Source organism: Oncorhynchus keta, chromosome 30 (genome assembly GCF_023373465.1).
Source record: "Oncorhynchus keta strain PuntledgeMale-10-30-2019 chromosome 30, Oket_V2, whole genome shotgun sequence".
NCBI classification, from domain to species: Eukaryota; Metazoa; Chordata; class Actinopteri; order Salmoniformes; family Salmonidae; genus Oncorhynchus; species Oncorhynchus keta.
This window is the reverse complement of record NC_068450.1, coordinates 18,730,094-18,756,010: the sequence shown is the minus strand read 5'-3', so window position 1 is coordinate 18,756,010 and position 25,917 is coordinate 18,730,094. Positions and strand designations below refer to the sequence as shown.

Here is a 25,917-nt window from a genome sequence, read left to right as displayed (position 1 = left end):
GTGAGATTCTCGACAGTAATGCGCGATTTGATTGGTTATCGCAGACTGGGCCGAAGTATTGAGAGCTCAACGGTGCGATGTTCAATCTGCTATAAATTAATGTCTCATTGTTATGGTCAATTTACAGCTAAATGACATAATGAAGGAAACACCAACATAAAGGGTCTTAAACGTCCAATGAAGCTGTCTATATCTCGTTATAAACTGGGTGGTTCGTTCCCTGAATGCTGATTGGCTGACAGATGTGGTAACGCGGATCTTATGACAAAACATGTGTTTTTAATGCTCTAATTACTTTGGTAACCAGTTTATAATAGCAATAAGCAGTGATGCTAAGTACTTAAGTATAAAACAATTAAAGTTCTACTTAAGTAGTTTTATGGGATATCTGTAAGTTTGACAACTTTTACTTTTACTTTACTATATACCTAAAGAAAATAATGTACTTTTTACTCCATATGTTTTTCCTGATAACAAAAGTACTCGTTACATTTTGAATGCTTAACAGGACAGGAAAATGGTCCAATTTACGAACATATCAAGAGAACATGTCTGGTCATCCCTTATGCCTCTGACCTGGCAGACTCACTAAACACAAATGCTTTGTTTGGAAATCATGTCTGAGTATTAGAGTGTGCCCTGGCTATCTGTAAATATTTTTGTTTTTACAAATTGTTCTGTCTGGTGTGCTTTATATAACAACTTTGAAATGATTTATACTTTTACTTTTGATACTTAAGTATATTTTTTGCAATTACATTTACTTTTGATACTTAAGTATATTTTTGCAATTACATTTACTTTTGATACTTAAGTATATTTTAAACCAAATACTTTTAGACTTTTACTCAAGTAGTATTTTACTGGGTGACTTTCATTTTTACTTTAGGCATTTTCTATTAAGGTATCTTTACTTTTACTCAAGTATGACAATTGGGTACTTTTTCCATCACTGGCAATAAGCCACCTCAGAGTTTGTTGTTATAAGTGGTATATTGGCCATATACCACACCCCCTTGGGCCTTATTGCTTAAATATCAAATCATTTCTGGTTAACAATTAAAGACATACTCCGTAACTTTGGCAACTTTTAAATATTGTTTTAACCTCCTGCTTTGGGATGGATGTGTCAATGTGTAATTCATACATGCATAAACTATGAGCAGAATTACTGTCTTACCTTAATTAGCCACGAAAACCCAAGTTTGAAAGCAACTTTTTCTGGAAGCTGTGTTGCGCCAGTTTCCATTCATTTTCACCCACATGGGCCAGCCCCCTAACAACTCTAGTTCATCCAATGAGCTTCAGTCCCTCGCCATATGAGTGTCAGGTAGCAAGAGGCACATCATGCACACAGTAGTAGAGCGGGAGAAAGATGAATGACTTTATATTATTGGTGCACAAAACAACACCTTTTCCAGGACCACTTTTGGCTCGGGAGGGCTACTTGCAGAACTACTGGCTAAAAAGTATACAAAAGTACCAGATGATATCTTTAAGTACCTTACTGTGATTGGGATAAATACAAATATAAATAGCCACTGTTGCCAAAATAATGACCTTTCCAGTGTTTTTATACATGCATGATGGGATATGAATTGCTTAATTAACTGAGGAACCTATGTGGAATCACCTGCTTTCAATATACTTTATATCCCTCAGTTACTCAAGTGTTTCCATTAGTTTGGCAGTAACCTGCATAATAGCATTTGTTCAACTACAAATGTGTTTTAAGTGTACGTTTAGCCTGATTTCTGGGGAGAGAGCTGCTCAGGCCCTGTGGTTCTGTGCACCCATGCAGCTTGTGATGCTTCAGTGTGTGTGTGTGTGTGTGTGTGTGTGTGTGTGTGTGTGTGTGTGTGTGTGTGTGTGTGCATCTTAGTCTGTGTGTGAGTGTTGGTTTCTATCAGCCATGCTCAAGGAAGTGGTTTACCTAGTGTATCTACAGCGGAAACTCACACGACACAGACTCCCATCAATCTTTTCCTTCTCTCCACTCCTCTATAGGTGTTCAGTCTAACTCTACAGCCCACCTCGCTGTCTCTCTCTCTGTCTCTCCCTCTGTCTCTCAATGTTAGCCAGGTATCTGTGTTCACTATGCTCCCCACAGTAATCTTGAAGGGGACTCTCATCAAGAAATCTCAGCAGAAGCGAAGGACGTCGCCCTGTAATTACAAGGAAAGGTTCTTTGTCTTGGACACCCAGGACCTGACCTATTCTGAACAGCGCCCTGGGGTATGTACAATTTTTACTGTTAAATTGTGTGGCGTTTGTTTGTTTATCGATTTCTGTCAAGAATGACATTTAATGTTGAAATTAATTTACACTTTATACTTCAGTAGTCTAATTTTGAAAATCATATGTTGAGTTCTGAATAAATCTTGCTTTCACAGTGTATGACAGTTACTGTATGGGAGTTGTATTGTTTGATATGAAAATAGAAAGTTGTGAAGATGTTGATAGAAACCTTTATTCATCTTCAGAAAAAGCCCAGCCAGAAAGGCTGCATTGAGCTCTCCAGGATCAAGTGTGTAGAGATAGTGTGCAGTGAAGCCCCAATCCCCTGCAGCAACAAGTACCCCTTCCAGGTAAGACCACATAAGACAACTCATCTCTTCTACCGCTTCTGTCTAATGGAGGAATGCTAATTACTCACCATTGGGAACAGTTTACAATGACTTTCATTTATAAGCCATGACACTGTTTTTTTTAGATGTGCATAAATGTCTCAACAGGTTGTCCACGACAACTGCTACCTGTACATCTTCGCCCCGGACAACGACTGTCGTCAGAGATGGGTCCGGGCTCTGAAGGAGGGTGAGCAGCCGTTATGGGAAACATTCAACATCAGATCCATAATACCAATACCACAGAGCTGAGTTTGTTCATATATATATATACCATAATATATATACCATAAGATTAGAAAAACAACATAATATGAAGAGTAGTATATCAACATTATATTATAAACTCTGACACATTTGAGCCTCCATGTCTTACACTGTATTTCATTTCTCTCTCGTGTCATGAAGAGACCAAGTGCAATGCATTACTCCTGAAGTATCACCCCAACTTCTGGACGGAGGGGAGGTGGAGGTGCTGTTACCAGACAGAGAAGATGGCTACGGGGTGTCAGGAATACGACCCTGTGGGATATGGAACAGGTATATTTCATTTGAAGAGTGCATTTCCCACACTCAATAAAAATAATCATTAGTATTATTATGTCTTACATATAAACCATTTATAAATCCTATGAAAAGTTATTATTATTATTATTAAAACTGCCCATAATGTGAATTTAACTCTCTATGGCCTATTGACGCACTGGTGTGTCAATCTAAGTAACATAATAATAAAATCCGTCAGTTCACGCTAGAGATGTGTTTTTTAGCAATGGGCTGCGTCTCAAGGAGACCCTTACACACACTGTACACACACAGCCACACATGCACACACACACACAGACACACACACACACACACACACACACACACACACACACAAACACACACACACACTACACACACACACACACACACACACACACACACACACACACACACACACACACACACACACACACACACACACACACACACACACACACACACACACACACACACACACACACCAGCAGCTTAGACTTTTAAGAATTAACCACAAAATGCCCTTCTGTAGCTTCCAAGAAGCCTCTCCCTCCAACCCCGGACACACAGGTAAATATGCATGATATGTCATGTCTATATACTTCACCGTGCCTGTAAACGTACAGTATGTTGCTTTGAGTCACATTAATGCTAAGGATCAGTGTTTCCCTTACATCGTGTAGCGGCGGCTCTCCGACCCGGGCCAGAGTGTGGTGGTTGCGCTACAGAACTACAGTCCCCTTGGAGACACAGAGCTGCCCCTTCACAAAGACCAGGAGTACATCCTGACTGACAGCTCCCACCATGATTGGTGGACTGTACAGGACCACAGAGGGTAAGTAGAGACGACATGACAACACTATTATAACCCTGTGACAACCCTATGACATCTCTGTGACAACCCTATGACATCTCTGTGACAACCCTATGACATCTCTGTGACAACCCTATGACATCTCTGTGACAACCCTATGACATCTCTGTGACAACCCTATGACATCTCTGTGACAACCCTATGACATCTCTATGACAACCCTATGACATCTCTATGCCAACCCTATGACATCTGTCTGAGCCTGTCTGTAATATGTTTTATTGGCTGTTTAGTTGTACACACCTACAGTATTCATTGTGTCCTTTCCTTCAATAGAAACACAGGTTTTGTACCTTGCACGTATATAGCGGAAAAATCCTGCAACAACTTCAACAGATTTGAGTGAGTCGTATTTATATCAAATACAATTCTCCTGACTATTTTTATAGTATAAGATAACAATTGTACCCTGTTATTTTATTTCAGACATCTGATTGGTCTAGGTTGATAATTCCCCTTCTTGTTTTCCAGATGGTACAACAAAGACATAACGAGAGGAAGAGCTGAGGAACTGCTGATGACAGAGGTAAAACAACGTCGGCCTTCTTCAGTTTGGTGTTAAACTGTACTTCAGAAGGGAGAGGAAAGACATAGTTTGGTGTTAAACTGTACTTCAGAAGGGAGAGGAAAGACATAGTTTGGTGTTAAACTGTACTTCAGAAGGGAGAGGAAAGACATAGTTTGGTGTTAAACTGTACTTCAGAAGGAGAGGACAGACAGACATAGTTTGGTGTTAAACTGTACTTCAGAAGGGAGAGGACAGACAGACATTGTTTGGTGTTAAACTGTACTTCAGAAGGGAGAGGACAGACATAGTTTGGTGTTAAACTGTACTTCAGAAGGGAGAGGACAGACATAGTTTGGTGTTAAACTGCACTTCAGAAGGGAGAGGACAGACATAGTTTGGTGTTAAACTGTACTTCAGAAGGGAGAGGACAGACATAGTTTGGTGTTAAACTGTACTTCAGAAGGGAGAGGACAGACATAGTTTGGTGTTAAACTGTACTTCAGAAGGGAGAGGACAGACATAGTTTGGTGTTAAACTGTACTTCAGAAGGGAGAGGACAGACATAGTTTGGTGTTAAACTGTACTTCAGAAGGGAGAGGACAGACATAGTTTGGTGTTAAACTGTACTTCAGAAGGGAGAGGACAGACATAGTTTGGGGTTAAACTGTACTTCAGAAGGGAGAGGACAGACATAGTTTGGTGTTAAACTGTACTTCAGAAGGGAGAGGACAGACATAGTTTGGTGTTAAACTGTACTTCAGAAGGGAGAGGACAGACATAGTTTGGTGTTAAACTGTACTTCAGAAGGGAGAGGACAGACATAGTTTGGTGTTAAACTGTACTTCAGAAGGGAGAGGACAGACATAGTTTGGTGTTAAACTGTACTTCAGAAGGGAGAGGACAGACATAGTTTGGTGTTAAACTGTACTTCAGAAGGGAGAGGACAGACATAGTTTGGTGTTAAACTGTACTTCAGAAGGGAGAGGACAGACATAGTTTGGTGTTAAACTGTACTTCAGAAGGGAGAGGACAGACATAGTTTGGTGTTAAACTGTACTTCAGAAGGGAGAGGACAGACATAGTTTGGGGTTAAACTGTTAAACTACTTACTTCAGAAGGGAGAGGACAGACATAGTTTGGTGTTAAACTGTACTTCAGAAGGGAGAGGACAGACATAGTTTGGTGTTAAACTGTACTTCAGAAGGGAGAGGACAGACATAGTTTGGTGTTAAACTGTACTTCAGAAGGGAGAGGACAGACATAGTTTGGTGTTAAACTGTACTTCAGAAGGGAGAGGACAGACATAGTTTGGTGTTAAACTGTACTTCAGAAGGGAGAGGACAGACATAGTTTGGTGTTAAACTGTACTTCAGAAGGGAGAGGACAGACATAGTTTGGTGTTAAACTGTACTTCAGAAGGAGAGGACAGACATAGTTTGGTGTTAAACTGTACTTCAGAAGGGAGAGGACAGACATAAACTGTTTGAAGGAGACAACAGACACCGTTTGGTGTTAAACTGTACTTCAGAAGGGAGACAAAGACATAGTTTGGTGTTAAACTGTACTTCAGAAGGGAGAGGACAGACATAGTTTGGTGTTAAACTGTACTTCAGAAGGGAGAGGACAGACACCGTTTGGTGTTAAACTGTACTTCAGAAGGGAGAGGACAGACATAGTTTGGGGTTAAACTGTACTTCAGAAGGGAGAGGACAGACATAGTTTGGTGTTAAACTGTACTTCAGAAGGGAGAGGACAGACATAGTTTGGTGTTAAACTGTACTTCAGAAGGGAGAGGACAGACATAGTTTGGTGTTAAACTGTACTTCAGAAGGGAGAGGACAGACACCGTTTGGTGTTAAACTGTACTTCAGAAGGGAGAGGACAGACATAGTTTGGGGTTAAACTGTACTTCAGAAGGGAGAGGACAGACACCGTTTGGTGTTAAACTGTACTTCAGAAGGGAGAGGACAGACATAGTTTGGGGTTAAACTGTACTTCAGAAGGGAGAGGACAGACATAGTTTGGTGTTAAACTGTACTTCAGAAGGGAGAGGACAGACATAGTTTGGTGTTAAACTGTACTTCAGAAGGGAGAGGACAGACATAGTTTGGTGTTAAACTGTACTTCAGAAGGGAGAGGACAGACATAGTTTGGTGTTAAACTGTACTTCAGAAGGGAGAGGACAGACATAGTTTGGTGTTAAACTGTACTTCAGAAGGGAGAGGACAGACATAGTTTGGGGTTAAACTGTACTTCAGAAGGTAGAGGACAGACATAGTTTGGTATTAAACTGTACTTCAGAAGGGAGAGGAAAGACATAGTTTGGTGTTAAACTGTACTTCAGAAGGGAGAGGAAAGACATAGTTTGGGGTTAAACTGTTAAACTGTACTTCAGAAGGGAGAGGACAGACATAGTTTGGTGTTAAACTGTACTTCAGAAGGGAGAGGACAGACATAGTTTGGTGTTAAACTGTACTTCAGAAGGGAGAGGACAGACATAGTTTGGTTAAACTGTTAAACTGTTTGGTGAAGGAGAGGACAGACACCGTTTACTTCAGAAGGGAGAGGACAGACATAGTTTGGTGTTAAACTGTACTTCAGAAGGGAGAGGACAGACATAGTTTGAAGTGTTAAACTGTACTTCAGAAGGGAGAGGACAGACATAGTTTGGTGTTAAACTGTACTTCAGAAGGAGAGGACAGACATAGAAACTGTACTTCAGAAGGGAGAGGACAGACACCGTTTGGTGTTAAACTGTACTTCAGAAGGGAGAGGACAGACATAGTTTGGTGTTAAACTGTACTTCAGAAGGGAGAGGACAGACATAGTTTGGGGTTAAACTGTACTTCAGAAGGGAGAGGACAGACATAGTTTGGTGTTAAACTGTACTTCAGAAGGGAGAGGACAGACATTGTGGGCCTGATTCAATCAAAAAGCAATGTTATCAGAATTACAACCAGACAAACTGAAACTAGAGAGAAAACATGTTTTTGTTATCCCTAAAAAAAGTATAACTGTAAAAATAATGTTTTTTATGTTTGAAAATGAGATCATGTTTTGAATTTATCCAGAAAATTTGGTTACCGGATTTGATTGAATTAATTCCTGTATCTTGCCCCAGCAGCACGGATGCAAAAGCTGCGTTTTGCAAGATGCATGTCCACACGCACGCACACACGCACGCACACACAGAGTGAAAGATGACATTTGAAACAATGGAGCAGGTTGCTCAGGTCCAGGATTTCCTGTTGTAAATGTGTCATAATCGCTATTACAGACAGATGGTGACAGTGGGAGGGTAGGGTTAGGGTTGTGTAGTGTGACAGTGGGAGGGTTAGGGTTGTGTAGTGTGACAGTGGGAGGTTTGGGGTTGTGTAGTGTGACATTTACATTTACATTTACATTTAAGTCATTTAGCAGATGCTCTAAGTGGTAGGGTAGGGTTAGGGTTGTGTAGTGTGACAGTGGGAGGGTTAGGGTTGTGTAGTGTGACAGTGGTAGGTTAGGGTTGTGTAGTGTGACAGTGGTAGGTTAGGGTTGTGTAGTGTGACAGTGGTAGGGTAGGGTTAGGGTTGTGTAGTGTGACAGTGGGAGGGTTAGGGTTGTGTAGTGTGACAGTGGGAGGGTTAGGGTTGTGTAGTGTGACAGTGGGAGGGTTAGGGTTGTGTAGTGTGACAGTGGGAGGGTTAGGGTTGTGTAGTGTGACAGTGGGAGGGTTAGGGTTGTGTAGTGTGACAGTGGGAGGGTTAGGGTTGTGTAGTGTGACAGTGGGAGGGTTAGGGTTGTGTAGAGTGGGAGGGTTAGGGTTGTGTAGTGTGACAGTGGGTAGGTTAGGGTTGTGTAGTGTGACAGTGGGAGGGTTAGGGTTGTGTAGTGTGACAGTGGGAGGGTTAGGGTTGTGTGGTGTGATAGTGGGATGGTTGTGTAGTGTGACAGTGGGAGGGTTAGGGTTGTGTAGTGTGATAGTGGGAGGGTTAGGGTTGTGTTAAACGTGTGACAGTGGGAGGGTTAGGGTTGTGTAGTGTGATTCAGTGGGGAGGTTAGGGTTGTGTAGTGTGACAGTGGGAGGGTAGGGTTATGTAGTGTGACAGTGGGAGGGTTAGGGTTGTGTAGTGTGACAGTGGTAGGGTTAGGGTTGTGTAGTGTGACAGTGGGAGGGTTGTGTAGTGTGACGGTAGGAGGGTTGTGTAGTGTGACAGTGTGAGGGTTAGGGTTGTGGCAGGGTTGGTGTTAGTGTGACAGTGGGAGGGTAGGGTTGTGTAGTGTGATGGTGGGAGGGTTGTGTAGTGTGACAGTGGGAGGGTTGTGTAGTGTTAAACTGTACTGACAGTGGTAGGGTTGTGTAGTGTGACAGTGGGAGGGTTGTGTAGTGTGACAGTGGGAGGGTTCAGGTTGTGTCAGTGTGTACAGTGGGAGGGTTAGGGTTGTGTAGTGTGACAGTGGGAGGGTTAGGGTTGTGTAGTGTGACAGTGGGAGGGTTAGGGTTGTGTAGTGTGACAGTGGGAGGGTTAGGGTTGTGTAGTGTGACAGTGGGAGGGTTAGGGTTGTGTAGTGTGACAGTGGGAGGGTTAGGGTTGTGTAGTGTGACAGTGGGAGGGTTGTGTAGTGTGACAGTGGGAGGGTTAGGGTTGTGTAGTGTGACAGTGGGAGGGTTGTGTAGTGTGACAGTGGGAGGGTTAGGGTTGTGTAGTGTGACAGTGGGAGGGTTAGGGTTGTGTAGTGTGACAGTGGGAGGGTTGTGTAGTGTGACAGTGGGAGGTTAGGGTTGTGTAGTGTGACAGTGGGAGGGTTAGGGTTGTGTAGTATGACAGTGGGAGGGTTAGGGTTGTGTGGTGTGATAGTGGGAGGGTTGTGTAGTGTGACAGTGGGAGGGTTAGGGTTGTGTAGTGTGATAGTGGGAGGGTTAGGGTTGTGTAGTGTGACAGTGGGAGGGTTAGGGTTGTGTAGTGTGACAGTGGGAGAGTTGTGTAGTGTGACAGTGGGAGGGTTAGGGTTGTGTAGTGTGACAGTGGGAGGGTAGGGTTGTGTAGTGTGACAGTGGGAGAGTTGTGTAGTGTGACAGTGGGAGGGTTGTGTAGTGTGACAGTGGGAGGGTTAGGGTTGTGTAGTGTGACAGTGGGAGGGTAGGGTTGTGTAGTGTGATGGTGGGAGGGTTAGGGTTTTGTAGTGTGACAGTGGGAGGGTTGTGTAGAGGTTAGGGTTGTGTAGTGTGATGGTGGGAGGGTTGTGTAGTGTGACGGTGGGAGGGTTGTGTAGTGTGACGGTGGGAGGGTTGTGTAGTGTGACAGTGGGAGGGTTGTGTAGTGTGACAGTGGGAGGGTTGTGTAGTGTGACAGTGGGAGGGTTGTGTAGTGTGACAGTGGGAGGGTTAGGGTTGTGTAGTGTGACAGTGGGAGGGTTAGGGGTGTGTTGTGTGACAGTGGTAGGGTTGTGTAGTGTGACAGTGGGAGGGTTGTGTAGTGTGACAGTGGGAGGGTTAGGGTTGTGTAGTGTGACAGTGGGAGGGTTGTGTAGTGTGACGGTAGGAGGGTTGTGTAGTGTGACAGTGTGAGGATTAGGGTTGTGTAGTGTGACAGTGGGAGGGTTGTGTAGTGTGACAGTGGGAGGGTTAGGGTTGTGTAGTGTGACAGTGGGAGGGTTGAGGTTGTGTAGTGTGACAGTGGGAGGATTAGGGTTGTGTAGTGTGACAGTGGGAGGGTTAGGGTTGTGTAGTGTGACAGTGGGAGGGTTGTGTAGTGTGACAGTGGGAGGGTTGTGTAGTGTGACAGTGGGAGGGTTGTGTAGTGTGACAGTGGGAGGGTTAGGGTTGTGTAGTGTGACAGTGGGAGGGTTGTGTAGTGTGACAGTGGGAGGGTTAGGGTTGTGTAGTGTGACAGTGGGAGGGTTGTGTAGTGTGACAGTGGGAGGGTTAGGGTTGTGTAGTGTGACAGTGGGAGGGTTGTGTAGTGTGACAGTGGGAGGGAAGGGTTGTGTAGTGTGACAGTGGGAGGGTAGGTATGGGTTGTGTAGTGTGATGGTTGTAGGGTAGGTATGGGTTGTGTAGTGTGATGGTGGTAGGGTAGGTATGGGTTGTGTAGTGTGATGGTTGTAGGGTAGGTATGGGTTGTGTAGTGTGATGGTGGTAGGGTAGGTATGGGTTGTGTAGTGTGACGGTGGTAGGGAAGGTATGGGTTGTGTAGTGTGACGGTGGTAGGGAGGGTTTAGGGTTGTGTAGTGTGACAGTGGTCGGGTAGGTATGGGTTGTGTAGTGTGACGGTGGTAGGGTAGGTATGGGTTGTGTAGTGTGACAGTGGTAGGGTAGGTATGGGTTGTGTAGTGTGACGGTGGTAGGGAGGGTTTAGGGTTGTGTAGTGTGACAGTGGTCGGGTAGGTATGGGTTGTGTAGTGTGACGGTGGTAGGGTAGGTATGGGTTGTGTAGTGTGACAGTGGTAGGGTAGGTATGGGTTGTGTAGTGTGACGGTGGTAGGGTAGGTATGGGTTGTTTAGAGGGACGGTGGTAGTGAAGGGTTAGGGTTGTGTAGTGTGATGGTGGTAGGGTAGGTATGGGTTGTGTAGTGTGACAGTGGTACGGTAGGTATGGGTTGTGTAGAGTGACGGTGGTAGGGTAGGGTTAGGGTTGTGTAGTGTGACGGTGGTAGGGTAGGTATGGGTTGTGTAGAGTGACGGTGGTAGGGTAGGTATGGGTTGTGTAGTGTGACGGTGGTAGGGTAGGTATGGGTTGTGTAGTGTGACGGTGGTAGGGAAGGGTTAGGGTTGTGTAGAGTGACGGTGGTAGGGTAGTTATGCGTTGTTTACAGGGACGGTGGTAGGGTAGGTATGGGTTGTGTAGAGTGACGGTGGTAGGGTAGGTAGGGTTGTGTAGTGTGACGGTGGTAGGGTAGGTATGGGTTGTGTAGTGTGACGGTGATAGGGTAGGTATGGGTTTTGTAGAGTGACGGTGGTAGGGTAGGTATGGGTTGTGTAGTGTGACGGTGGTAGGGTAGGTATGGGTTGTGTAGTGTGACGGTGGTAGGGTAGGTATGGGTTGTGTAGAGTGACGGTGGTAGGGTAGGTATGGGTTGTGTAGTGTGACGGGGTAGGGTAGGTATGGGTTGTGTAGTGTGACGGTGGTAGGGTAGGGTTAGGGTTGTGTAGTGTGACGGTGGTAGGGTAGGTATGGGTTGTGTAGGGTGACGGTGGTAGGGTAGGTATGGGTTGTGTAGTGTGACGGTGGTAGGGTAGGTATGGGTTGTGTAGTGTGACGGTGGTAGGGTAGGTATGGGTTGTGTAGAGTGACGGTGGTAGGGTAGGTATGGGTTGTGTAGTGTGACGGTGGTAGGGTAGATATGGGTTGTGTAGAGTGACGGTGGTAGGGTAGGTATGGGTTGTGTAGTGTGACGGTGGTAGGGAAGGGTTAGGGTTGTGTAGTGTGACGGTGGTAGGGTAGGTATGGGTTGTGTAGTGTGACGGTGATAGGGTAGGTATGGGTTTTGTAGAGTGACGGTGGTAGGGTAGGTATGGGTTGTGTAGTGTGGTGGTGGTAGGGTAGGTATGGGTTGTGTAGTGTGACGGTGGTAGGGTAGGTATGGGTTGTGTAGTGTGACGGTGGTAGGGTAGGTATGGGTTGTGTAGTGTGACGGGGGTAGGGGGTAGGTATGGGTTGTGTAGAGTGACGGTTGTAGGGTAGGTATGGGTTGTGTAGAGTGACGGTGGTAGGGTAGGTATGGGTTGTGTAGAGTGACGGTGGTAGGGTAGGTATGGGTTGTGTAGAGTGACGGTGGTAGGGTAGGTATGGGTTGTGTAGAGTGACGGTGGTAGGGTAGGTATGGGTTGTGTAGTGTAACGGTGGTAGGGTAGGTATGGGTTGTGTAGAGTGACGGTGGTAGGGTAGGTATGGGTTGTGTAGTGTGACGGTGGTAGGGTAGGTATGGGTTGTGTAGAGTGACGGTGGTAGGGTAGGTATGGGTTGTGTAGTGTGACGGTGGTAGGGTAGGTATGGGTTGTGTAGTGACGGTGGTAGGGTAGGTATGGGTTGTGTAGAGTGACGGTGGTAGGGTAGGTATGGGTTGTGTAGTGTGACGGTGGTAGGGTAGGTATGGGTTGTGTAGAGTGACGGTGGTAGGGTAGGTATGGGTTGTGTAGTGTGATGGTGGTAGGGTAGGTATGGGTTGTGTAGTGTGACGGTGGTAGGGTAGGTATGGGTTGTGTAGTGTGACGGTGGTAGGGTAGGTATGGGTTGTGTAGTGTGACGGTGGTAGGGTAGGTATGGGTTGTGTAGTGTGACGGTGGTAGGGTAGGTATGGGTTGTGTAGAGTGACGGTGGTAGGGTAGGTATGGGTTGTGTAGTGTGACGGTGGTAGGGTAGGTATGGGTTGTGTAGAGTGACGGTGGTAGGGTAGGTATGGGTTGTGTAGAGTGAGTGACGGTGGTAGGGTAGGTATGGGTTGTGTAGAGTGACGGTGGTAGGGTAGGTATGGGTTGTGTAGAGTGACGGTGGTAGGGTAGGTATGGGTTGTGTAGTGTGACGGTGGTAGGGTAGGTATGGGTTGTGTAGAGTGACGGTGGTAGGGTAGGTATGGGTTGTGTAGTGTGACGGTGGTAGGGTAGGTATGGGTTGTGTAGTGTGACGGTGGTAGGGTAGGTATGGGTTGTGTAGTGTGACGGTGGTAGGGTAGGTATGGGTTGTGTAGAGTGACGGTGGTAGGGTAGGTATGGGTTGTGTAGTGTGACGGTGGTAGGGTAGGTATGGGTTGTGTAGTGTGACGGTGGTAGGGTAGGTATGGGTTGTGTAGAGTGACGGTGGTAGGGTAGGTATGGGTTGTGTAGTGTGACGGTGGTAGGGTAGGTATGGGTTGTGTAGAGTGACGGTGGTAGGGTAGGTATGGGTTGTGTAGAGTGACGGTGGTAGGGTAGGTATGGGTTGTGTAGAGTGACGGTGGTAGGGTAGGTATGGGTTGTGTAGAGTGACGTTGGTAGGGTAGGTATGGGTTGTGTAGAGTGACGGTGGTAGGGTAGGTATGGGTTGTGTAGAGTGACGGTGGTAGGGTAGGTATGGGTTGTGTAGAGTGACGGTGGTAGGGTAGGTATGGGTTGTGTAGAGTGACGGTGGTAGGGTAGGTATGGGTTGTGTAGTGTGACGGTGGTAGGGTAGGTATGGGTTGTGTAGAGTGACGGTGGTAGGGTAGGTATGGGTTGTGTAGAGTGACGGTGGTAGGGTAGGTATGGGTTGTGTAGTGTGACAGTGGTAGGGTAGGTATGGGTTGTGTAGTGTGACGGTGGTAGGGTAGGTATGGGTTGTGTAGAGTGACGGTGGTAGGGTAGGTATGGTTGTGTAGTGTGACGGTGGTAGGGTAGGTATGGGTTGTGTAGTGTGACGGTGGTAGGGTAGGTATGGGTTGTGTAGAGTGACGGTGGTAGGGTAGGTATGGGTTGTGTAGTGTGACGGTGGTAGGGTAGGTATGGGTTGTGTAGAGTGACGGTGGTAGGGTAGGTATGGGTTGTGTAGAGTGACGGTGGTAGGGTAGGTATGGGTTGTGTAGAGTGACGGTGGTAGGGTAGGTATGGGTTGTGTAGAGTGACGGTGGTAGGGTAGGTATGGGTTGTGTAGAGTGACGGTGGTAGGGTAGGTATGGGTTGTGTAGTGTGACGGTGGTAGGGTAGGTATGGGTTGTGTAGAGTGACGGTGGTAGGGTAGGTATGGGTTGTGTAGTGTGACGGTGGTAGGGTAGGTATGGGTTGTGTAGAGTGACGGTGGTAGGGTAGGTATGGGTTGTGTAGTGTGACGGTGGTAGGGTAGGTATGGGTTGTGTAGTGTGACGGTGGTAGGGTAGGTATGGGTTGTGTAGTGTGACGGTGGTAGGGTAGGTATGGGTTGTGTAGAGTGACGGTGGTAGGGTAGGTATGGGTTGTGTAGTGTGACGGTGGTAGGGTAGGTATGGGTTGTGTAGTGTGACGGTGGTAGGGTAGGTATGGGTTGTGTAGAGTGACGGTGGTAGGGTAGGTATGGGTTGTGTAGAGTGACGGTGGTAGGGTAGGTATGGGTTGTGTAGTGTGACGGTGGTAGGGTAGGTATGGGTTGTGTAGAGTGACGGTGGTAGGGTAGGTATGGGTTGTGTAGTGTGACGGTGGTAGGGTAGGTATGGGTTGTGTAGTGACGGTGGTAGGGTAGGTATGGGTTGTGTAGTGTGACGGTGGTAGGGTAGGTATGGGTTGTGTAGAGTGACGGTGGTAGGGTAGGTATGGGTTGTGTAGAGTGACGGTGGTAGGGTAGGGTGGTGGGTTGTGTAGAGTGACGGTGGTAGGGTAGGTATGGGTTGTGTAGAGTGACGGTGGTAGGGTAGGTATGGGTTGTGTAGAGTGACGGTGGTAGGGTAGGTATGGGTTGTGTAGAGTGACGGTGGTAGGGTAGGTATGGGTTGTGTAGTGTGACGGTGGTAGGGTAGGTATGGGTTGTGTAGTGTGACGGTGGTAGGGTAGGTATGGGTTGTGTAGAGTGACGGTGGTAGGGTAGGTATGGGTTGTGTAGTGTGACGGTGGTAGGGTAGGTATGGGTTGTGTAGTGTGACGGTGGTAGGGTAGGTATGGGTTGTGTAGTGTGACGGTGGTAGGGTAGGTATGGGTTGTGTAGTGTGACGGTGGTAGGGTAGGTATGGGTTGTGTAGAGTGACGGTGGTTGGGTAGGTATGGGTTGTGTAGTGTGACGGTGGTAGGGTAGGTATGGGTTGTGTAGTGTGACGGTGGTAGGGTAGGTATGGGTTGTGTAGAGTGACGGTGGTAGGGTAGGTATGGGTTGTGTAGTGTGACGGTGGTAGGGTAGGTATGGGTTGTGTAGTGTGACGGTGGTAGGGTAGGTATGGGTTGTGTAGTGTGACGGTGGTAGGGTAGGTATGGGTTGTGTAGTGACGGTGGTAGGGTAGGTATGGGTTGTGTAGAGTGACGGTGGTTGGGTAGGTATGGGTTGTGTAGTGTGACGGTGGTAGGATAGGTATGGGTTGTGTAGTGTGACGGTGGTAGGGTAGGTATGGGTTGTGTAGTGTGACGGTGGTAGGGTAGGTATGGGTTGTGTAGAGTGACGGTGGTAGGGTAGGTATGGGTTGTGTAGAGTGACGGTGGTAGGGTAGGTATGGGTTGTGTAGAGTGACGGTGGTAGGGTAGGTATGGGTTGTGTAGTGTGACGGTGGTAGGGTAGGTATGGGTTGTGTAGAGTGACGGTGGTAGGGTAGGTATGGGTTGTGTAGAGTGACGGTGGTAGGGTAGGTATGGGTTGTGTAGAGTGACGGTGGTAGGGTAGGTATGGGTTGTGTAGTGTGACGGTGGTAGGGTAGGTATGGGTTGTGTAGAGTGACGGTGGTAGGGTAGGTATGGGTTGTGTAGTGTGACGGTGGTAGGGTAGGTATGGGTTGTGTAGAGTGACGGTGGTAGGGTAGGTATGGGTTGTGTAGAGTGACGGTGGTAGGGTAGGTATGGGTTGTGTAGAGTGACGGTGGTAGGGTAGGTATGGGTTGTGTAGAGTGACGGTGGTAGGGTAGGTATGGGTTGTGTAGAGTGACGGTGGTAGGGTAGGTATGGGTGTTGTGCATTTCAAGCTCCCGTCCATCCGGGAGTCTCACTGTGCTATCATGTCAAGCCTTATTCACATAATATTACCATAAGTAGAGATTGAAGATATTACATCCACGTAACTATGATATGACATACAACAAATTCAACGTAATGAACTCAGCAGATGGCTTGAATTATAATTCCTTTTGTCTGACGATTATGATTCATCCTACTCAAATGAAACGTTGTGTTTGTTTGTGCAGGGTAAGGAAGGAGCCTTTATGGTGCGAGACTCCAGGCATGCAGGCGTCTACACGGTGTCCGTCTTCACTAAAGCCCCAGGGTAACTACTGCCTGTTTCAGCCATGCCGCTCAGCTTCAATGACAGTCAGTTAAAGGGGCGATCTGTGATTGGTATTTTGACATCCCTAGCACTGTCTATGAATTTGAGAGTGATTACATATCTCCAGCCCCATCTCTCAGCTGTTTATCAAAACAGTGGTGGGTTGCCTGCTTTTGTTATTTTTTGAACTGCATATTGCACGTTTCAAGAGTTTGCTATGGCATAGTGACATGATGATGAATCATGTTCAGATCCAACGGGCAGAAGAACCCGCGGGTGAAGCACTACCAGATCAGACAGTCAGAGGCAGAGGAGACGTCCAAGTTTTACCTGGCAGAGAAATACCTGTTCATGACCATTCCTGAGCTCATCCAGTACCACCAACACAACGCTGCAGGTACCTAATGCATCTATTTACAGCCATGCCAGTGTGACCTATTTGGATTTGTACCCAGGTCGACTGTGTTTGTTAGTGCGTTGAGATAAAGGCATCTTCAGGGGTCATGTAAGGTTCCACCAGCATGGATCTCCCACAGTAGAGAGGGAGATGGGAGATGAGTGTTAATGTAGTGTGAAATCCTGTAGCTCCCTGTGGGAGGAGCTATAGGAGGACGGGCTCATTGTAATAGCTGGAATGTAGTCAATGGAATGGAGTCAAACACGTTGTTTCCATGTGTTTGATCTGTTAGGTACCATTCAATTGATTCCAATCCACCCATTACAATGATCCCGTATAGCTCCTCCCACCAGCCTCCTCTGTGTGAAATGGTTCTATACATTCTATGGTCCAGATGTTCTCCCCTTAGTATAGGGTACAATCATTTCCTTAGAATAGGGTACAATCATTTCCTTAGAATAGGGTACAATCATTTCCGTAGTATAGGGTACAATCATTTCCTTAGTATAGGGTACAATCATTTCCGTAGTATAGGGTACAATCATTTCCTTAGTATAGGGTACAATCATTTCCTTAGTATAGGGTACAATCATTTCCTTAAGTATAGGGTACAATCATTTCCTTAAGTATAGGGTACAATCATTTCCTTAGTATAGGGTACAATCATTTCCTTAGTATAGGGTACAATCGTTTCCTTAAGTATAGGGTACAATCGTTTCCTTAGTATAGGGTACAATCATTTCCTTAGTATAGGGTACAATCGTTTCCTTAGTAGAGGGTACAATCATTTCCTTAAGTATAGGGTACAATCATTTCCTTAGTATAGGGTACAATCATTTCCTTAGTATAGGGTACAATCGTTTCCTTAGTAGAGGGTACAATCATTTCCTTAGTATAGGGTACAATCGTTTCCTTAGTAGAGGGTACAATCATTTCCTTAAGTATAGGGTACAATCATTTCCTTAGTATAGGGTACAATCATTTCCTTAGTATAGGGTACAATCATTTCCTTAAGTATAGGGTACAATCATTTCCTTAAGTATAGGGTACAATCATTTCCTTAGTATAGGGTACAATCATTTCCTTAGTATAGGGTACAATCGTTTCCTTAAGTATAGGGTACAATCGTTTCCTTAGTATAGGGTACAATCATTTCCTTAGTATAGGGTACAATCGTTTCCTTAGTAGAGGGTACAATAATTTCCTTAAGTATAGGGTACAATCATTTCCTTAGTATAGGGTACAATCGTTTCCTTAGTATAGGGTACAATCATTTCCTTAGTATAGGGTACAATCATTTCCTTAGTATAGGGTACAATCATTTCCTTAGTATAGGGTACAATCGTTTCCTTAGTATAGGGTACAATCATTTCCTTAGTATAGGGTACAATCATTTCCTTAGTATAGGGTACAATCATTTCCTTAGTATAGGGTACAATCATTTCCTTAGTATAGGGTACAATCATTTCCTTAGTATAGGGTACAATCATTTCCTTAGTATAGGGTACAATCATTTCCTTAGTATAGGGTACAATCATTTCCTTAGTATAGGGTACAATCGTTTCCTTAGTATAGGGTACAATCGTTTCCTTAGTGTAGGGTACAATCGTTTCCTTAGTATAGGGTACAATCGTTTCCTTAGTATAGGGTACAATCGTTTCCTTAGTATAGGGTACAATCATTTCCTTAGTATAGGGTGCAATCATTTCCTTAGTATAGGGTACAATCATTTCCTTAGTATAGGGTACAATCATTTCCTTAGTATAGGGTACAATCATTTCCTTAGTATAGGGTACAATCATTTCCTTAGTATAGGGTACAATCATTTCCTTAGTATAGGGTACAATCATTTCCTTAGTATAGGGTACAATCATTTCCTTAGTATAGGGTACAATCATTTCCTTAGTATAGGGTACAATCGTTTCCTTAGTGTAGGGTACAATCGTTTCCTTAGTATAGGGTACAATCGTTTCCTTAGTATAGGGTACAATCGTTTCCTTAGTATAGGGTACAATCATTTCCTTAGTATAGGGTGCAATCATTTCCTTAGTATAGGGTACAATCATTTCCTTAGTATAGGGTACAATCATTTCCTTAGTATAGGGTACAATCATTTCCTTAGTATAGGGTACAATCGTTTCCTTAGTATAGGGTACAATCATTTCCTTAGTATAGGGTACAATCGTTTCCTTGGTATAGGGTACAATCGTTTCCTTGGTATAGGGTACAATCGTTTCCTTAGTATAGGGTACAATCGTTTCCTTGCAGCAACATTCTACAGAGGAAACTGCCTGTAATATAAACGTTAATGTGTTCTAGTGTTCTATTGTTAAAGCAGAACAGCCTAAAGCCTCTACATTATCTAACTACCGGTATATGCACATATAGTTTTGATTTAGGTGTGTTGCTTCATCCTGTGTGTGTGTGTGTGTGTGTGTGTGTGTGTGTGGATGTCATAAGGTGAATGCACCAATTTGTAAGTCGCTCTGGATAAGAGCGTCTGCTAAATGACTTAAATGTAAATGTAAATGTGTGTGTGTGTGTGTGTGTGTGTGTGTGTGTGTGTGTGTGTGTGTGTGTGTGTGTGTGTGTGTGTGTGTGTGTGTGTGTGTGTGTGTGTGTGTTGTGTGTGTGTGTGTGGGTGTGCATGCATTTGTGCGTTTGTGTGTCTGGTCTCTGCAGGTCTAATCACTCGACTGAGGCATCCCATCTCTCAGGGTAGAGAGAGCTTTCAGAGCCCTGCAGAACTCTCAAAAGGTCAGAGGTCGACCTGCTGCTCCTGCCTCTAGGCAGCCAGCAACCATTTTATTTGGTTATTGATTATAGTTACCATAGAGATAGTTTGAGGACTATTATTTTTGTATTGTTTGATTATAGCATCTGTAACAGCAGGGCTGTCTATACGCAGTCCTCTAACTATCTCTATGGAAGTTACCTAACCCTGAATTTTATGACAATTACAAAGCTCAAACACAAAGCAGATAACACACCAGGTACGTATGTTATCGATAAGTTACTGTATAATAAAGATATGCTTATATGTTATAGATAAGTTACTGTATAATAAAGATAAGATCAAACATAACAGATGCATGATAGTGAGAATTGGCATGTGTTTTGCTACTCTAAAAGCATTTGGACTGGGAGGACATTAGTGGTGATGTAAGGTAGACCTGTGTGATGAGGTACCCAGGTTTAGCAGCCAATAGGTAGGCAGCTCCACCACACCCTGAAAACGTCCAGACAGGAGGGACTACCTGGAGGAGAATGCGGCAGACAACCACAGTGTACCATGTTGTGTTCAGCCTTGATGTATCTTCCAATAATTGCATTAGTATGTCATTATTACCTCTGCACTTTCTCTCCCCTTCCACCCCCCCTCTCCCTTCCCCCTCCCTCTCTCTCCCCTTCCACCCACCGTCCCTCTACCTACCCCCTCCCTCTCTCCCCTTCCACCCTCCCTCTACCTACCCCCTCCCTCTCTCTCCCCTTCCACCCTTCCTCTCCCTTCCCCCTCCCTCTCCCTTCCCCTTCCTCTCCCCTCCCTCTCCCTACCCCCTCCCTCTCTCTCCCCTTCCACCCTTCCTCTCCCTACCCCCTCCCTCTCTCTCCCCTTCCGCCCTCCCTCTCCCTTCCCCCTCCCTCTCTCTCCCCTTCCACCCTTCCTCTCCCTTCCCCCTCCCTCTCGCTCTCCCCTTCCACCCTTCCTCTACCTACCTACCCCCTCCCTCTCTCTCCCCTTCCACCCTCCCCCTCCCTCTCCCTTCCCCCTCCCTCTCTCTCCCCTTCCACCCTCCCTCTCCCTTCCCCCTCCCACACTCACCCCTTCCACCCTTCCTCTACCTACCCCCTCCCTCTGTCTCCCCTTCCACCCTTCCTCAACCTACCGCCTCCCTATCTCTCCCCTTCCACCCTCCCTCTCCCTTCCCCCTCCCTCTCCCCTCCCTCTTCCTACCCTCTCCCCTCTCTCTCCCCTTCCATCCTTCCTCTACCTACCCCCTCCCTCTCTCTCCACTCCCTCTCCCCTCCCTCTCCCTACCCCCACCCTCCAGGTCAGTGGGAGGTAGACCCGGCAGAGCTGATCCTGGGTGAGGAAGTGGGCAGTGGTCAGTTTGGCCTGGTACTCCAGGGGCGGTGGAGGGAGCGCAGGGTAGCTGTGAAGATGGTCCGGGAGGGAGCCATGTCTGAGGAAGACTTTAAAGAGGAGGCCAGGGTCATGACGTGAGTGGACTTTATAGTGGGGGGGGGGGGACATCTTAGAAGATACCCTATTCCCTACATAGTGGACTTTATAGTGGGGGGGCATCTTAGAAGATACCCTATTCCCTACATAGAGGACTTTATAGTGGGGGGCATCTTAGAAGATACCCTATTCCCTAACAAGGCTGTGTCTCAAATTACACACTGGACCCGTGCTATGTAATGACCTACTTCTGATCTGTGTGTGTGTGTGTGTGTGTGTGTGTGTGTGTGTGTGTGTGTGTGTGTGTGTGTGTGTGTGTGTGTGTGTGTGTGTGTGTGTGTGTGTGTGTGTGTGTGTGTGTGTGTGTGTGTGTGTGTGTGTGTGTGTGTGTGTGTGTGTGTATTGCAGGATGCTGTCCCACTGTAAGCTGGTACAGCTGTATGGTGTGTGTACCCAGCATTCTCCCATGTGTCTGGTGTTTGAGTTGATGGAGCAGGGCTGCTTGTCAGACTACCTCCGAGCCAGGAGGGGGCGTATGTCCCCGGACACCCTACTGGGGATGTGTCTGGACGTCAGTGAAGGGATGGCATACCTGGAGAGCAACAACTTCATCCACAGAGACCTGGTAACCCACCCAAAGACCTGAACATATGTGTTTATGAGCGTGTGCATGTGTACATGCTTGCCTGCGTGCGAGTGAGCAGTCACAATTTATTTTAAGTGCATTTCACAAATCTCAAAACATTTTACAGAGAAAATGTAAATGAATTTATAGAACGAAAACACAGAACAGCTTAGAAAGGGTTGTTTTACCTCACTGGTCATAGCATCAAGGAACTGTAAGACATCTCTGCTTGGTTAAGGCCTAGATGGATTATCAGTGATAATGGACTGTATAGTATAGAAGATGGGCAAACTACTGCAGATCATAAGTGTGTGTTCTGAACCCAACCCTCACAGGCAGCCAGAAACTGTCTGGTCTCCTGCAACAACGTGGTGAAGGTGTCTGATTTTGGAATGACCAGGTGAGTTTGTGACAGACTGGTTGATGCCTATTGATAAAGGCCAGAATATATGGTGATTCAGGGTGAAGACTTGAACCAGTGACCCACCCTGACGGGGAAACTACCACCGGTGTGTTAAAGGGTCAGACTTCTCTACAGGGGGCACTGTGTATCTATACATGGAAGCTGCAGAGACTCACACAGATAACCAACCGTGTGTCCTTCCCTGTCCTGTCCTACCAGGTTTGTTCTAGATGACCAGTACACCAGCTCTCAGGGCTCTAAGTTCCCCATCAAGTGGTCTTCTCCTGAAGTCATCAAGTACTGCAAGTTCAGCAGCAAGTCTGACGTCTGGTCCTTTGGTAGGTTTATTTATCCTCTCTGAGACCGTCTGGTCCTTTGGTAGGTTTATTCATCCTCTCTGAGACCGTCTGGTCCTTTGGTAGGTTTATTTATCCTCTCTGAGACCGTCTGGTCCTTTGGTAGGTTTATTTATCCTCTCTGAGACCGTCTGGTCCTTTGGTAGGTTTATTTATCCTCTCTGAGACCGTCTGGTCCTTTGGTAGGTTTATTTATCCGAGACCGTCTGGTCCTTTGGTAGGTTTATTTATCCTCTCTGAGACCGTCTGGTCCTTTGGTAGGTTTATTTATCCTCTCTGAGACCGTCGTGCATGGTCAGACACTGAGCTTCTTCAACTTAGAAAATGTATACTAGAGGTATGATGAATTAATGTTGAATCCTCTCCTCCCCTCCTCACCTCTCCTACAGGTGTGTTTATGTGGGAGGTGTATACTGAGGGGCGTCTGCCCTATGAGAACCGGTCTAATGGTGAGGTGGTGGAGGCCCTGAATGCAGGCCTGAGGCTGCTGAAACCCAGACAGGCCCCAGAGGCTGTGCACCTCCTCATGGAGTGGTGCTGGAAGGAGTGTGGGGGAGGTGGGTGGGAAGGACCTACCTGGTTCACACCTGTACTGTTAGGGTAGTGTGGGTGGGTGTGTGGGTGGTTGTGAGGGGTGTAGTGTGGGTGGGTGGGTAAGGTGTGAGGTGTGAGTGGGTGTGGTTGGAGTGTGGGGGTGTGTGTGGGGATGGGTAAGGTGTGAGTGGGTGTAGTGTGGGGGTGTGGTTGGGTAGTGTGGGTGGGGGTGTAGTGTGGGGTGTGAGTGGGTGTAGTGTGGGGGTGGGTGTGTGTGGGGGTGGGTGGTGTAGGTGTGGGGGGTGTGTGTGGGGTGTGGGGGGGTAAGGTGTGGGTGGGTGTGGTGGGTGTAGTGTGGGGGTGTAGTGTGGGGTGTGGGTGGGTATGGGTGGGCGGGTGGGTAATGGGTGGGTGTGGTGGGTGGGTAAGAGTGGGTGTAGGGGTGTGTGGGGGTTTGGTGTGGGGGTGGGGGTCTGTGGGGTAAGGTGTGGGGGTGTGTGTGGGTGGGTGGGTGGGTGGGTAGGTGTGTGGGGGTGTGGGGGTGTGTGGGTGGGTAAGGTGTGAGTGTGTGTGGTGGTGTGGGGTGGTGGGGGTGGGTGTGTGGGGGTGGGTGGTGTGAGTGGGTGGTGTGGGGGTGTGTGTGTGGGGGTGGTGTGAGGGGTGAGTGTGGGGGTGTGGGTGGGTAAGTGGGGGGGTGTGTGTGGGTGGTGGGTGGGTAGGTGTGTGGTGGGTGGGCGGTGGGGTGGGGTGGGTGTAAGGTGGGGGGTAAGTGTGGGGGTGTAGTGTGGGGTGGGTGGGTAGGTGTGTGTGGGTGTAGTGTGGGGTGTGTGGGGGTAGGTGTGGGGTGTGTGTGAGTGGTGGGTAAGTGTGGGGGTGTAGTGGGTGTGGTAAGGTGGGTGGGTGGTGAGTGGGTGTGTGGGGGTGTGTGTGGGTGGGTGGGTGTGAGTGGTGTGGTGTGTGGGGGTGGGTAGTGTGGGGGTGTGGGGGGTGGGTAAGGTGTGTGTGTGGGGGTGTGTGTGTGGGGGTGGGTGGGGGTGTAGTGTGGTGTGTGGGCGGGTGGGGGGTGTAGTGTGGGGGGTGTAGTGTGGGGGTGTGTGGGGGTGTGTGGGGGGTGGGTGGGTAAGGTGTGGGTGTGGGGGTCTGTGGTGGGGTAGTGTGAGGGTGTGTGGGGGGTGGGTGGGTGGGCGTGTGGGTAAGTGGGTGTAGTGTGGGGGTGTGTGTGGGTGGGTGGGTGGGTAAGGTGTGTGGGGGTGGGTAAGGTGTGAGGGGTGTAGTGTGGGGGTCTGTGAGTGGGTGTAGTGTGGGGTGTGTGTGTGGGTGGGTAGGGTGGGTGGGGGGTGGGTAATGTGTGAGTGGGTGTAGTGTGGGGGTCTGTGTGGGTGGGTAAGTGTGTGTGGGGGGTGTGGTGGGTGGTGGGTGGGTGGGTGTGTGGGGGTGTGTGGGGGTGTGTAGTGTGGGGGGTGTGTGTGGGGGTGGGTAAGGTGTGAGTGGGTGTAGTGGGTGTGTGGGGTGGAGTGTGGGTGGGTAAGGTGTGAGTGGGTGTAGTGGGGGGTGGTGTGGGGGTGGGTAAGGTGTGTGTAGTGTGGGGGTGTGGGGGGTGGGTAAGGTGTGAGTGGGTGTAGTGGGGGGTGTGTGTGGGTGGATAGTGTGGGGGTAAGGTGTGGGGTGTGTGTGGGGGTTTGTGGGGGGGGTGGTGGTGGGTGTAGTGTGGGGGTGTGTGTGGGTAGTGGGTGGGTAGTGTGGGGGTGGGTGGTGAGTGGGTGTAGTGTGGGGGTCTGTGAGTGGGTGGGTGGGTAGGGTGGGTGGGCGTGGGTGGGTGTAGGGTGTGAGTAGGTGTAGTGTGTGAGGTGTGTGTGAGTGGGTGTAGTGTGAGGGTGTAGTGTGAGGTGGGTGAAGTGTGGGGGTGTGTGTGAGTGGGTGTAGTGTGGGGTGTGTGTGTGTGGGTGGGTAGGATGGGTGGGTAGGTGTGGGGTGTGTGTGTGTGGGTGGTGGGTAGTGTGAGGTGTGAGTGGGTGTAGTGTGGGGGTGTGTGTGGGTGGGTGTAGTGTGTAGGTGTGTGTGGTGTGGGTGGGTAAGGTGTGAGTGGGTGTGTAGTGTGGGTGGGTAGGGTGGGTGGGTTTCCCAAACTTGGTTCTCAGAATCTCAAACTTCATTTTTGCCCTAAAAATACACTGCTGATTCAAATAATCAAAGCTTGATGATGAGTTGATTAATTGAATCCATGCTAGTGTAAAAAAACAAAATATGCTCCTCTTGGGGTTTGGGAAACTCTGCAGTAGACAGACTCACCTGTACCTTACTGATTCAGCCTGGTAGGTTGGTTCACCTGTACCTTACTGATTCAGCCTGGTAGGTTGGTTCACCTGTACCTTACTGATTCAGCCTGGTAGGTTGGTTCACGTGTACCTTACTGATTCAGCCTGGTAGGTTGGTTCACGTGTACCTTACTGATTCAGCCTGGTAGGTTGGTTCACCTGTACCTTACTGATTCAGCCTGGTAGGTTGGTTCATGTGTACCTTACTGATTCAGCCTGGTAGGTTGTTTCATGTGTACCTTACTGATTCAGCCTGGTAGGTTGGTTCACCTGTACCTTACTGATTCAGCCTGGTAGGTTGGTTCACCTGTGATCTTAGTGTATGTAGCTTGTGTTTTAAGCATAATGTCTTGTGATTGATCTGTCTCTTCCTGTGTAGAAACCAGAGGACCGTCCATCCTTTGCTCTCCTGCTGCACGAGCTGGCCTCTCTCTCAGATCTCTGAGCCTGAATAGACAAGCTATTCAACCAAACCTAGTCTGCTAACTAGCTATCCGGGGTAAATCATGGAATAATCATTTGCTCAATAAAACTGAAGATACGATACAAAAAAGACTTAGCTAGCTGTATTTATGTTATTTATTCATTTCCTTCTAGTTTCTATTTCTTACTTTTTTTTATAGCAACCATCTTTTTTTATAAAATGAAGAAGTCTACTTCTCTCGTGTCATGATTTCTTGTTTCTTTCTATTGTGTTTATTAGTTG

The 25,917-nt window shown here is 47.4% G+C and overlaps 1 protein-coding gene across 1 annotated transcript; it reads left to right on the top strand.

Annotated features, from left to right (window-relative positions):
• The first annotated feature begins 241 nt into the window (after positions 1 to 241).
• itk (IL2 inducible T cell kinase) lies at positions 242 to 25,867 on the top strand. The gene is made up of 18 exons (XM_052487965.1): positions 242 to 390; positions 2,079 to 2,235; positions 2,484 to 2,588; positions 2,736 to 2,817; positions 3,036 to 3,167; positions 3,685 to 3,722; positions 3,836 to 3,987; positions 4,303 to 4,368; positions 4,498 to 4,552; positions 16,319 to 16,398; positions 16,650 to 16,795; positions 19,478 to 19,552; positions 20,848 to 21,016; positions 21,387 to 21,603; positions 21,939 to 22,003; positions 22,226 to 22,344; positions 22,752 to 22,909; positions 25,591 to 25,867. The coding sequence occupies exons 1-18, from the start codon at positions 380 to 382 to the stop codon at positions 25,654 to 25,656; spliced, it is 1,893 nt and encodes a 630-aa protein (XP_052343925.1). The 5' UTR covers positions 242 to 379; the 3' UTR covers positions 25,657 to 25,867.
• The last annotated feature ends 50 nt before the right edge of the window (positions 25,868 to 25,917 follow it).

Bases quoted from the DNA above. Each gene is read 5' to 3' on its own strand.
- itk (XM_052487965.1), top strand. The intron at 2,589-2,735 runs GTAAGACCACAT...ATGTCTCAACAG, and splicing joins GCAACAAGTACCCCTTCCAG to GTTGTCCACGACAACTGCTA. The intron at 19,553-20,847 runs GTCAGAGGTCGA...CCCACCCTCCAG, and splicing joins CCCTGCAGAACTCTCAAAAG to GTCAGTGGGAGGTAGACCCG.